The sequence below is a fragment of the Lycorma delicatula genome, chromosome 8 (genome assembly GCF_047948215.1).
Source record: "Lycorma delicatula isolate Av1 chromosome 8, ASM4794821v1, whole genome shotgun sequence".
Lineage (NCBI taxonomy): Eukaryota > Metazoa > Arthropoda > Insecta > Hemiptera > Fulgoridae > Lycorma > Lycorma delicatula.
In genome coordinates, this window is record NC_134462.1 from 136,489,235 (window position 1) to 136,503,553 (window position 14,319).

The window sequence follows — 14,319 nt, forward strand, 5'->3', positions numbered from 1 at the left end:
ACGTTGAGTGATCCATTTTTTGTGGTCGGAATGTATATCAGGGGGCGAAATTAATCGAAGACTTTCGGTAAAGTACGGGATCAGTGTGTTGCCGCAACAGAGTGTCTACGAATGGATTGAAAAATTCAAAAATGGTCGCACAAGTGTTACGGATGACAAAGGAACCAGACGATTGTTTACTGCCACAAATGAGGAAAACATTGAGCGTGCACATGACACGGTTTTCTTAAGACAGACGAGTAACTATCAATGAAGTGGCACATCGTCTGCAAATTAGTCACAGTTCTGCCTACAAAATTATCCACAACAGACTTGGCTTTCATAAAGTCACACAGTTGCATAAACAAATGCGCTTGGACATCTGCCAAAAACATCTGGATCGCTATGGTAACGAAGGGAAAATCTTCTTAGATAGAATCATCACTGGTGACGAAACACGGATCCATCATTACGAGCCGAAGAGTAAACGGCAGAGTATGGAATGGAAACATTCAAATTCACCCTGAAAAAAAGTTCAAGACCCAGCCATCTGCAGGAAAACTGATGCTTACGGTTTTTTGTGACTCACAAGGCCCAGTACTGGAACATTATGAGGAAAGGGGCACGACAATAAACAGTGCGTGTTGCAGTGAGATGCTTACTGCCAAGCTGTAGCCTGCAATTTGAAGCAAACGCCTAGGACTGCTGTCGAAAGGTGTTATGTTATTGCAAGACAATGCCTGTCCACATACTGCTGAAACGCTTCAAAAACTCAACTTTGAAGTACTGGTTCGTCCTCCATATAGTCCTGAACTTGCCCCTTCTGACTACCACTTGTTTGGTCCACTCAAAGAGGTATTAAGGGGCCGTCGATTTACCTCAGACGAAACAGTGAAAGAAGCAGTGCGTTCCTGACTTACAGCTCAAACGAAAATTTTCTTTTATGAGGGCATCAGGAAGCTTGTGCAATAATGGACCAAGTGCGTTGAAATGCAAGGGTACTATGTTGAAAAATGATGTACATATAACTTTCCAATTTGTATTGCAATAAAATTTATAACTACATTGTGGAAAATAATTGACTTACCCTTGTATATACCGGTATATATATTAACTTAGCAAAATCAATTCTTTTTGTTATTGCATCTGTTCATATTCACCTCTGTGCTGATTATGTCCAAGACAAAAGTATAACACAATTCTCCACCAACAGTACAGAATTCAACAATGCCTCTTACATTATTTACTGTTGGTGAAAAATTGTGTTATACTTTTGTCTTGGATATATATATTTTAGCCAAGTTGTTCTGTTAAAATCAAATTTTAAAATAATTTTTTTGGGAGTCTTTTTGGATAATATTCTTGTTGGATGTTCTTCCATTAAGTAAATAGTGAACAAAAGAAAGTTTATTTTTCAATAACAAAAACTGTCTGTTTAATAAAAGAAATACAAATTACAAAGAAAATTGGGCAATAATTTTAATTTTTACTTTTTAAGGGATCAAGCTGGACATTTCAAGCAACACGAATGAATGGGGCCTTATGGGATGGATTCGACATTAAACCAGATCAAGTACATATAGTAAATCCAATTTTGGTTCTATTATTAATTCCACTGTTTCAAAAATATCTTTATCCACTAGCTACAAAATTTCATATTCTAAGGACACCGTTACAAAAAATGTCATTTGGTGGAATAATAGCAGCTTTAGCGTTTTTTATTTCTGGAATTTTGGAACTTCAGTTACAGGTATTTCTTTAGTGCAATATTCTTTCCAGCATTAATATTAAATGAAGTAAAAATGGTAACTTAGCTTTTATAACGTATATTAAAACATAGAGCTTATTATACTAATGCAATGTAGCAAAATAAATAAAACAATGTAAAGGAATAAAGGAAAAATAAAAACAAAAAGATTGTTATAGGAGAAGATACATTTAAGGCTAAGATAAATTTAATTGATGCAATTCTACTGTCATTCCTAAGCAAGTGGATGCAATGTAAATAATGCAGTTTTTTTTTCACAGTTGGGATACATTAATATGTTGCTTTATAATATCAGTCCCAGTCTTTCTTTGGCTGTAACAAACGTAAAATTCCTTAGTATAAGAGAACACGGTTACTCAGAGGTGCTTTCAGGTATAATCTTAACTCCACAGCTCTGTGTCCTTATGTAATATTAACAACAACGTATGCTATCCGAAAGTTCCCGGAATCAGCCAACAAAATAAGTTACATTAATAATGAAGAAGATTGAGGCCAATCTTCTCCATCCCTTTCAAAGTAGACCTATCAAAGCCTTCACCATGGATAGGGCAATTCATTCTTGACAGGATGATAATTTATCTTCTGTCATTCAGCCTAAATTTCTTCAGTGATTTTACGCTCTTAAGCTTCAATTTCTACATCAGAAACAGAACTATATTAAAGCTGAAGATGAGGTTTTGATTAGTTTCAGGAAGTTCTTTCAGCTACAGCTTTGACTAGATTTTGCAACAATATTGCTGCTGCATATTGAATGACTATAAAAGAATTCACTAGCAAAAACCATACGATAGGGCTACAACTCACAAATGTTGTTGATAGTCTCCTTCAATCTTACAGGATGACTATGTACTTCGGCTATATTTTTAGGTGTGTTTTCAGTCGATGATATTTGTTGACTGACTGATGTCTATTTTTAAAACACTTATATCGATTGTAATAGTTGTGGTCATCTTGTCGAGTTTGAATCCAGAATTTCATATAAATTCATTGTCCTTTGTTGTTATTAAACTTCACTTCACCACAGAATCTCAAAACAACATAAACAAAGTTATAAATTTACAATAAACAAAGACAGCTCTACATAGTGCAACACCATTCAGCTAACTAACTTAATACCAAATCCAACTGTAATATAGTAAATTCATGTCTCGTTTAAATTTCATAAACTTTTGGGTAGAATTTCATTCTTTTAGATCCTATACCAGGTGTGAGATTCACCAGCATTATTTTGTTGTAATCAACAAGGAAAATCTAAGAAAATTATTAAGGGAAAGATGATCTTCATAAAATACCTTCAAGTAATATGAAAAAAAACCTAACTAATTTCACACAAAAGAGGAAATACAGTGAAATGGGTCTAGTAGTGTGAATTTGGAAACAGAAGTGTTGGCCCTATAAAATATGTTAGCAGAAAATATAGCAGTAGCTATTACAAAGACAAGTGTCAAAGACTATTTCCTTTCCTAATGTAGTATTTAAAAAAAACAAATTATGATATGGGCAATTAACATTATTATTAAGCAATAGCTTAGTTTAGTTTTAAATAGACGTGAAAGTTCATCATTATTTATTTTTTGAGGTCGCTTAATGATCATCTTGAGAGTGGATGCCAAAATGTAACTTAGCCTACAGGCAAAATATTCAAGATATACAAAATAAAGATTACAACAAAAGGTCAAATTTAATAAGCAACTGAAAATAATATATTGTCATCTCATTAACTAAAATGGTAGAATAATAATTATTGAATAAATATTCCAGGTTTGTTTGATAAATCAAGGTTTTATTCCAGTTTGAGTTTGACATTTTTGAGTACAATTTAAAAAAAAATAATAATTGCATATAAAAAAAGTTGAAAAAACTGAGATACATATACACAATTTAAGCAAAGCATGTTTTTTTGCATAACTCAACTTCACCATAAAATTTTATGATAAAGGTAGTTTCATTATAGTTTGTTTGGCAAGTATAGCATATGAGCTGCGCCAACTCTTAGTTGTCTCAATGCAGTAACAAAGAAAGTTTAAGAATACAGACAGGAATACAGAAAGCAAACCTTCACTTACAAATGTAGTTAAGAAAACTCGGCTCCATAATTTTGCTTTTGCCAAAGTTTTTTTGTCCCTAATATATATTACATATAACACATATATTGTAATATATTACAATAGCTAATCATAAATCTACTTCAATAAAAGAAAGCTTGTCTTTGATCTGGTCTTAACTATGCGTAATTTTAGTTCTATATTTAGCTATATGATCGTGGATGGTGAAATTAATTTATGATTAAATTCATTTCTAAGAATCATTATCACATGTCCAATGTACAAAATTAACAACAGTATACCAAATCAAACATATTAAACAAAACATACGCTATAAATTATCTCATAAATCTTAAATCATTTGTTGTCAAAAGAATCTAATCTGTCAGCAAAATAACAAAAAAAAAACCATTACAAAATATTATGATTAAAAAACCAATAACAAATAAATAATAATAAACAATAAAAATAAAAAACAGCTGCAAACAAAGGTTAAATGCAGTTATTGGTAATAAAAAACATATACAATGCATTCAGAAAAGTACGTAACCTCCAATCCAGTTATTGGTTATAAAAAACACAAATGTTTTCAAAAAGGAACGTAACAATAATGTTTTACGCATCCAATTTCTATCTGCCATCGCTAAATAAACAAGCTGTATATTTCTTTTGCAGTAGAAATCAAATCTTTATGATTCACTCCTAAACATTTGACTTACAGTATTACATATTATTTATTTCAATTACATAAGATAAAATAAAGTAGGCACATCATGTTGAATTGAAAAATAAGTGATACAAAAGAAATTTTATTTATAATAATGCTTTACTGTAATTTGCAAAAATAATAATGTGAAAAATGAATTACAAAAAAAAAAGTAAATATCAATCAAACAACCAACCCTTGGGAATGATCACCATGTTCTAGTATGTTTTATAACGGATTAAATGTTTCAATCAAATACTATAAACTGACAATAATTAGATTTTTTTTATTGAGAAACAAATGTTATTACAGTACTATTTCAATTTTTCTGAAGTATAATGAAGTTAAATAAAAAATATTTAATTATTTTCTCATGAGATGTGATTAGAATAACAAAAATATACAAACATACATATATTATTTTTCATTATTACAGTCTACTTATGCAGTATTACCAAAACCTGGAGAAGCACAATTACGTTTATATAACGGCTACAATTGTAGTATACTTCTAGAGGCTGAAGATGGGATTAAAAATATTATTGGTCCAACTGATATATTAGAATTAAAATCATTAAAAGTTACAGGTAAAAGAGATATTCAAGCAACAATAAAAATAAATATAAATAACTGTTCTCATCTACCTTCAGATCTGATGTGGACTGGTTCCTTCTCTATAACAGAAAATAAGGTATTTATACAGCCTTATTTTTAATTATATTATAAGCTCTGTCTTCCTGTCAAATATTTTACTCATCTAAATATTAATAGATCTAGTAATTGAATAATTAATCCTGCACCTATTAGATAATATAAGCTTTCCTCCAATGCTGCAGGGCTAAGGTTTTAATCCGATTAAAGTAGTGACTATTTTAAGTCATTTAAATAACTAAGTTAATGTTTTATTTTGATGTTTGCAATTTGGTTAACAATTTATACAATTAGATAACAGCCTATTGTAAAGAATAATAACATTCAAAGCAATTTCTATTGAAGTAAAAGATTTATAAATCTAAATGTAGCAGAAAACCGCACAGAATACAGAATATTAGTTTTAATTTTGCAATACTGTCAATACCAGTACTGAAATATTTATACAATTCTAGTATGTTAACCCAATATTAGTTTATAAAGTATGTAATATTAATAAATTTTAATCAGCTAATTACTTATAAAACATTATTTTACAGTTGTTAATAATTATTTCATTACTTTCAGGCTATATCATATTTAATATACGATTCAAATAAAAATTTAACAACCAGAAGTACAGGATATGATGATATTGAAAAATCTGATTATGGGAAACCAAAACTGAGGTAATATTCTTAATTTCCAAAAAAAAAAAAACAAGTGCTTTAAAATTACCAAGGTAAGCTAGCTCAATTTCTCAAAGAAATATTATATATGAACCCAACTGTATTCATTTTATTACAAAATTAGAAAGAAAGAATATAATTTTAAATCTGTATATAATTCTTAACTAGATCAAATCCCATTGTAACCACAAGTTAAAATATCACTGTAATTCTCTATTTGAGTTAATGTATGGCTTGTTACAATACTTTTTTAAATTATTATATATTATAATATTTACATATTTAAGATATTTATTTGCTGGCCGGAAACATTACAATTTTTCAATACATGAATAAAATATACAAAATCACACTTGCCATTCACCTATTAATGTAAAAAGTAATACTGCCTGGAGCAAAAAATAGTAAAACGTCTAGTAAGAAATCAGTAGTCCACAGTGCAAGATAAAATTCTGTATAACACTTTTATTTAATTGGTAATGTAAATTTTTCATCCGGAAGTCCTGGGTTCAAATTCCAGTCAGGCATGGCATTTTTCATACCCTAAAAATGTTTATTTTCACATTACCACAAGCTTCTTTGTAAACATCTGTGGATTAATCAGCCAATAAATAAATAAATAAATAAAATTTATGTGTGTAATAAACAGATTTAGCCCACCAGGTTAGTCTAGTGGTCAACTCAACATCGAAAATCAGCTGATTTCAAAGTCAAGAGTTCTTAATTTCAAATCCTAGTAAAGACTGTTACTTTTACACGGATTTGAATACTAGATCATGGATATCGGTGTTCTTTGGTGGTTGGGTTTCAATTAACCGCACATCTTGATAATGGTCGACCTGAGACTGTACAAGACTAAACTTCATTTACATTCATACATATCGTCCTCATTTATCCTCTGAAGTAATATCTTACGGTGGTTCCAGAGACTAAACAGAAAAAGGGAGAGAAACTAATTCACTGCTTAAAGAAAAATTCAGTGCAAACACAAATAATTGTAAAATAATGGTAATGGAACATGACAAAAAGGAAGATAATAAGAAATTATATAAAAGTCAAACAACTAAATAAAAAATTAAAACATTTCAATATTTAGGTAAATAAAATTACAAAGGAATAAAGAAATTAAATAAAAATCAAAAGCAGACTGTTATAAAAAGAGCTTTTAAATAGAAAAAAAAAAGGCTAACACAGTTGTAGGACATTCCCAGAATGCAGCTTTAGAGAACAACTGTGGGTTGTTTTTGATGCACGGCTTACACACGACTTAATTTAAATATATGTAACTCCACCAATTTTTTAGATGTAAGTATGGTTTGGTTTCAAAATATTTATAACTTTATGTTCTATATGAAAATATAAGTATTTTGAAACCAAACCATACCATATACCTTATATTTAAAAAATTGGCGGAGTTACAGACAACTGTGCTTTCACTTCTTATTACTTGCACTTCTGAAACTGGCAAAGGCTCAGGCTCTGGTTTTTCTTTTTCTTTATTAGTTTTTGTGTTGGAAGATACTTGAAAGCATAAAATGTCCTTATATTCCTCCTTGAAAAAAGGACAAATGTTTTTGTATAGAACTTCCTCTCTTCAGACATGCCTTTAGCTGTAATTTTGCTCCAAGTTTATCTTTGTCATCGGGGAATAAGTTATAGATGTAACTTATTATCTGGAATAGTTTCTTGTTGTTTGTTTTGAAAAAGTTAACCAGCCATATATGTCAACTTTGCTTGTTTCCTTGTTCATCACCAACAATGATGACAGAGTTGACTTTTGATGTACGGGTTGATGGCCCTACAATCTTTTTGTTTATGTGCTGAGACATCCTCCAGGCTAGATCCAATAATAATATTAGTTTTATCCAATAATAATAGTTTTAAAACAATTTTCTTCCATTGTGCAATAGCAAAGCTATCGCAACAATATGGTGATGCAGACTAATTAATCAAACAGTAGACTACAGTCAGCTTCACAATTAGCTGATTGCACTGAATTGGAGTCAGCTGTTTTGACGTTTTAAAATCATTAAATTGACCTAATCACAAAAAATATATTTATGCTATTTTTCACTAAATTTAGTTTTAATGCACTGCAGATGAGTTAATAACATAATTTAAATACAAAATAAATAAAATTAATTACAGTAGGAAAGGGGCCGCTTGCTGACAAAATTTGAGTCTGTACTGAAAATTTTACCTTCCCGACAAGAGGTCCCTTTTCGCTTTCCATGTCACATATTTAATCTATTCTTATTATACCAGGTGATATTTAAGTATGGAAACGAGCTTTATACTGCATATCTGAGAGGTATTTAGAAGCAGAAAGTAATAGGATTGTAATAGTTAAAAAAAATCTGCATTAAGGTGGGTTTTTAATTTTTGTCCACAATCTTGGATCCACCATTTGAATCGAACTTTAAACAGGAAGGTGGACATATGTAAGGTGCAATCATGATAAAAATAAAATGTGCTGCATAAACAAGTTTATAGCATTTTACATTCGTAACATACAAACTTGTTATAATATTGATAATAACAAACAAATACTAATAACTAACAACACAATAACAAATTGAATGTCTATATCAACTGATATTATTTACTTTATTACAATATTTATTTTAAAATTTTAAATAATGTTTTCAATCATAAATTACTAATGAAATAAATTTTGAAAGCATACCATTCCACACAAATGTTCAAAATGCTTCCACTCTGCAATTTGGCGGTATGCTAACCTCATGTAATACCCATTTATAACCTGTCGTTATGAAATGGGGTACCTGAAACATTATGTTTCAGGTACTCCAAAAAAGTAATCCAGATGAGACAGGTGGGGACCTGGCAGGTCATTCTACTATGGCTTCTCTACAACTTATCCAGTGATTTGGAGTTCATTTAAAATTTGGCATAATATAATATTATTTAGTTCTTGTACAACATTTTTCCATTTATTTAGTAAAATCCTATCACTTAACAAGTTGCAGTAAGCATCTTCTATAAGATTATCATCTAAAATAAAAAGTCCTACAATATCAACAATTCCTGCCCAAATGTTCACTTTTTGAGGGTGCTGTGTATCAGCTTCCAACACCGATCTGGGATTATTATTGCTCCAATATTGACAGTTTTGCTTATTCACATGGCCATTTAACATAAAGGTCACTTCATCAGTAAAAGTAAATTACTGAATTAGAAAAATTTGCGTCTGCCTAATTTTTACATTATAATATAACAATACTCAACTTAATGGTCAATCAAAATCATCTTCCAATAGTTCTTGCACCAGGTGTAGGTAATGAAGGTGAAATTTATTTGTTTCAAGAGGTATTTGAACTGAAAAATAACTGTCATGCTGGACAACAGCTGTCAGAGTTGATGAATGAGAGTCTTCAACAAAGGTCTGCAACACATCTAATAACTCTACATCAGTTGTGACAGTTCTCAGTCTACAGATGTGAGGACAATTTTTTTACAATATTGGTTTTTTCAAATTGCTGTAGTGTCTTGATCATGCTTCATTTACTTATCGGTTCTCTGTTTGGATATTTATTATTAAATATATCACATACCTCTTGTAAGGCCAAACTCTGTAACCGTACCCATACATCATTGACAGAGTTATACTTTCAGTTTCACTTAAAAAAAGGCATTGTTATTTGAAAATTTACAAAACTGAATGAGGGAAGTAATAATAAAACTTTCATAAAAAAATAAATTTGAACCGGGTAGGCCTACAACTTAATTTTTACTAGTGCAATCAAATTTTATCATTACAAGTAGATTGAAGTAAAAAGGTGAAATGAGGAGTTAATAAGTTGCATTGTTTCAATGTAATACAGATTGCATTGTTGCAACCTTACAGTTAATTTACTTAACTAAATTTGTTAATTTATGTTAAGTAACAAGTATTAGCTGATATTAACACTGAAAGTTAATTTTTATTTAGAAAATAATATCAATTGATGCAGCCATTTAATTTGTTGTGTTTATTATTATTATAGCATTGTTTAAAGTTCATTATTGTATGCACTATGCATGTAAAATGCAATAACATTGCTCATGCAGCACGTTTTACCTCGTTTTGTAGTTAACAAGAATTTTCCATCATTGCACATTACATCAATAGAAAAACGGGTTTCACCATTGATTTTCTTGTAAAAATTTAAATTGAAATCATGTGCCATGTGTCCATCTTCCTATTTAAAAAAAAATTAAAAACCCACCAAAATGCAGATTTTTTTAACTAGGTAGAATCTCTTTTTGCCTACAAAATACCTCTCAGATATGCAATGTGTAGCTGTTTGTATATTTAAATATCACCTAGTATATAATATTACTAATATTTTCTTCATTTATTATTGAAAGTGTCAGGCATTTTTGGTAAAGAATTTTGAGTCACTGTCCAGTTGAACTTAAGAACTGAAAATATACATCAATTCTATTAAAATTGTATAGCATATTATTTTTCAAAAACATTATGAATTAGTAATCAAGGCTAGTTTAATTAAAGAGATCCTGGTAAATTAGAGAGAAATATTGTCACAGCAGAAGCACAGATCACACTAAGAAAAGGATAGAAATTCTTACACAAAAGTGCAATCTTCACCATGCAATAAATTGACAATCTCAGTTACATTGTTATCACTATCAGGACAAGTATACTGCATAGTCACATTGTTACAGCTGCCAGGCAAGTCTACAGTACCACCAGAATGGCTAAATTTTTGATAAGTTTATTTGAACAAGAGATAGCGGGTATTTGAATAATTAATATTCATATGAAACACCAGTACTTTCAGTTTTGCCAAAGCTGAAATGCAGAATACCTAGTTTAAAAAGAAAACTACATCATAATGGGTTTCCTACATAACAAACCAAATATAACATTCCCCTCCATAACATTCTTGTACAGATTTGAATTAATAATCCAATTTTACTGAGCAGAAATTATGTATAGCATATACAAGTGTTCTTAGAATAAAATATGGCTTGAGTGGCTTCAGAGAATATTTGCATGTACAATTTTACTTAGTCTTCAGTCTGGATTAAAAATAAAATAAAAAATATACATTAAAAATAACAAATTTTTTTTTTATTATATTAAAAAAAAATAATTTCTTTAAACATTTTTCAGGGTGATCTACAATATTCCAGAATCACAACTTTCTCTAATAAACAAGCACAAGGAAGACAACTTATACATTCTACTCAATACATCTGATGTAACAATACCAGATGAATTTCTATCACCAGGAAAGTATGGAAAAAAGAACAAAGTAAATTTTGAGTATTTTAGTAATAATTAAAATCAATTAATTGTTCAATTATTATTTCAAAATGAACATATCTTTACTCTGCATTTTACACAGTTTTAGTAATAAGAATACGGACCCCATAACTAGACCAGTTTGGAAAAACCTTTTCTTGCATTAATGGGTTTATCAGAGGACCTATAATTTTTATAAGATTATGTGACGTGTTAGTCTGTAATGCGATCCTATAGTGGAAAAACTTACACTACTAGCCAACTAGCAAACTTTGATTAGAAAAAAAGGATTTATAAAAGTATTCTAATGTCTAACACTAATAAAAGTGCATGGTTGGCCTTCTAGACATTAAAGGTAAGATTAATAAAAAAGAATAAAAATAAAATTGAACCTAACTATAGCACACTTTGTGACAGTGAAGTCCATAAAATTTCTAACGGTAGTACCATGAAGAAAAAGGTAATGGTAATGCAAGAATATGCAAAGAGTGAGAAGGTAAGAAGTACTAGAAAAATATACATCCTGGATCAAAGCTAAAACAGAGAAATGACTCTTGAATGAGTGTTGTAGATGTAGATGTGCACTGTTTGCATGCGATACTGCTTGGTAGGAGGGGTGTTACCACATTGTGTGGCGAGGTGGTCTGTTTTTTTTTTGCTCTGTTAATGTTGTCTGGTGTGGATGTCTTATGTTTAAAACTGTTTTAACTAAATTTTCTATATTTTACTTGAGAACCTTCTCTATCTTTGAAGTTGGTTATAAAACTAAGAAGTTTAATACCGATATTATTTTTTTTAGGTATTCCTTAAAACTGAATGAAACTGAAATTGATAACAATATAAAATTAGAATTTGGAGCAGTTTACAGATTAATGATAGTCAAGGAAGATGAAAATATTGTAAGAAATTTTATTATTAAATTGTAGTTGAAATCTTTAATAATACATTTTTTAATAATGAAAAAATAAAACTGAACAATAAAATCATATCTATTCAAAACTATAAAACTGCAGTACCAACAATTTTTCAAATATTTTCAAGCAAATTTTACAATTCGTGTATTTTTTATTTAAAATTATAAATGATCCAAAATGAAGAATAGTTGTTAATGATACTTCTATACTTCTAGGGTGTATCAAGTCATGCTGTAGTCTGGTTAATGAACAAACTTTGTATATTGACACAAATATATATTCATCTATCATTCCTATTCCAGAAATGAAAACTTTTTCTCATATATAAATAAAAAGGATAACTATATTTGTAAAACTACATTTTCAAATAACATTTTTATTTTTTAATTATAATTACTAAATAATATTCGTATTAATTTACAGAATTATAAATTATTCACAATAACACCATCAAACAGTATACATATATTCTGGATTTTACCACAGTATGTTGCTATAACACTGGCAGAAATATTTTTCTCAATAACTGGATTAGAGTTTACATTTATGCAGGTAAGCATTATTATTATTTTCTTATTTAAAAAATTGTTGAATAAAAAATATAATTTTTTTAATAAAAAGTGGACAAAAATAAAAAAAAACACATCCAAGTTAATTTGTTAAGAGAACTGACAAAGACAATGAAAAAAAATTTGAAGTCTGAGTTTAGTTTTAAGGAAAACTGACTCACCACTAAGTACAATTCTGTGGACCTTCAACATTTACACTGAAATATTTCAGTAAATTTAAAAGAGAATTTTAGAACTTGCAAATATCATGAATTGATGCTGTACAAATGTGTTTGACAGTCTATCATTTTACCCCATTTCTAAACTGAGTAACAAAAGTTTCACCTATCTAGCAGTCAATTTAAAAGAAACTTCTAGAATTACATGCAAACATATCAAGAATTGTACTGTACATTATTTGTGACTGATGATCTCTATTGCATGTTTTTATAGCATCGTTGTGATGTTAGTTTATGGTTATTATACATCACATAACATTTAGATTATAAATATTTTTCTTTATTGTACATTACAAATGTTTTACTTAGTTTATATAAAACGGTGACACATGGGATATGAAGTGAAGTCCATCAATTTGAATGTAGTTCTCTAGTTTCTTCTTGAAATCCTTCATTACATGAGCAAACATCTTTGAGATAACAATTTCTTGAATATCACATTAATTCGTCCAAACTGCAGGGTTTGTGGTGGTAGACATGACAGAAGATCTTGGAGGTCACAGAACATTGCCAAAACATGAGATGTGTCCAGGAAACATGCGTTGAAGATTGCAGTATGTGCTGTAGCACCATCCTGCTGGAACCAAGTATATTTGAGTGTATAGAGCCGAATTAACAGTGACATTAACACCATTTTCTCAAAAAATACGGTCCAATAATGTGAAAAGAGCCAACTGCACCTGAATGTCACTCATTTACAGTGCAAATGACACTGGTGAATGATGTGCAGATGTTCATTTTCATTTAATCCCAAATCACTTGCATTCTGTAAGCAAGGCCCTCTCATGCAGCACTCACCGCTTCTAATAAAACTATCATATGTGAATATCCGATGTTCCATGGCTCCATTGTTACTGAAATGGCGTCTTGTGAGAAGCAGAACTATCCCTACTACGACATTTTTCCATCACTGTATTCTCAGTACTATGCAATTCAAAACTGTCCACCTCCCATGTGCCACTTCACTATATATATATATATATATATATATATATATAATTTTTTATATAATTATAAATTATTTTTTTTTAAAACAATTCTTTTAATAACCATACTCCTACCAATACAAATTAATTTATATTTAATAGATAAACCCAAAGTACAGAACTGAAATAGGATGACTTACCTTATTTCATTACATAACAGAAGCGTTTTTGCAAATTTGATTTGCATCATCTGCTGGATATATATATATATATATATATATATATATATATTTATTACAAAACCATCAAAAACTTGCAATCCGAGGTAATATACTGCCCATTCACTTATAATTTTATGTTAAAAATATTTCCAAACTAATTTTTTTTTAATTTTTAAATTAAACTTATTCTTTAAAACCATACAAAAATGTAAAACCTTTTATTTAAATGAAAAATATTAAATTATAATCCCAACAACAGATAAAAACATAAAAAAATTGTTTAAAATTACAAAGATCAATTAATTAAAATTAAATCAAAATTTTAAAATGTAATTAAAACAAAGGTAAAAATTAAATAATTAAAAAAACAAAGGTAAAAATT

At 29.4% G+C, this 14,319-nt stretch overlaps 2 protein-coding genes across 4 annotated transcripts in view; one reads left to right on the forward strand and one right to left on the reverse strand.

The window, feature by feature from the left end:
• The window catches only part of LOC142328647 (peptide transporter family 1-like), a 61,308-nt gene that overhangs the window by 43,519 nt on the left and 3,470 nt on the right, over positions 1 to 14,319 (forward strand). For 2 of the 3 annotated variants that reach the window (XM_075372526.1, XM_075372528.1), the window contains 6 exons: positions 1,478 to 1,729; positions 4,935 to 5,189; positions 5,717 to 5,817; positions 10,958 to 11,080; positions 11,889 to 11,988; positions 12,427 to 12,555. In XM_075372526.1, coding sequence (XP_075228641.1) covers positions 1,478 to 1,729; positions 4,935 to 5,189; positions 5,717 to 5,817; positions 10,958 to 11,080; positions 11,889 to 11,988; positions 12,427 to 12,555 — 960 coding nt within the window. Of the gene's footprint in view, positions 1 to 1,477; positions 1,730 to 4,934; positions 5,190 to 5,716; positions 5,818 to 10,957; positions 11,100 to 11,888; positions 11,989 to 12,426; positions 12,556 to 14,319 lie in introns of all 3 variants that reach the window. The other variant, XM_075372527.1, reaches the window with a different exon arrangement.
• The window catches only part of Dpit47 (DNA polymerase interacting tpr containing protein of 47kD), a 34,828-nt gene continuing 25,552 nt past the window's right edge, over positions 5,044 to 14,319 (reverse strand). The window contains exon 10 of the mRNA XM_075372531.1: positions 5,044 to 5,172. The gene's annotated coding sequence lies outside the window, so the exon portion shown is untranslated. The remainder of the gene's footprint in view (positions 5,173 to 14,319) is intronic.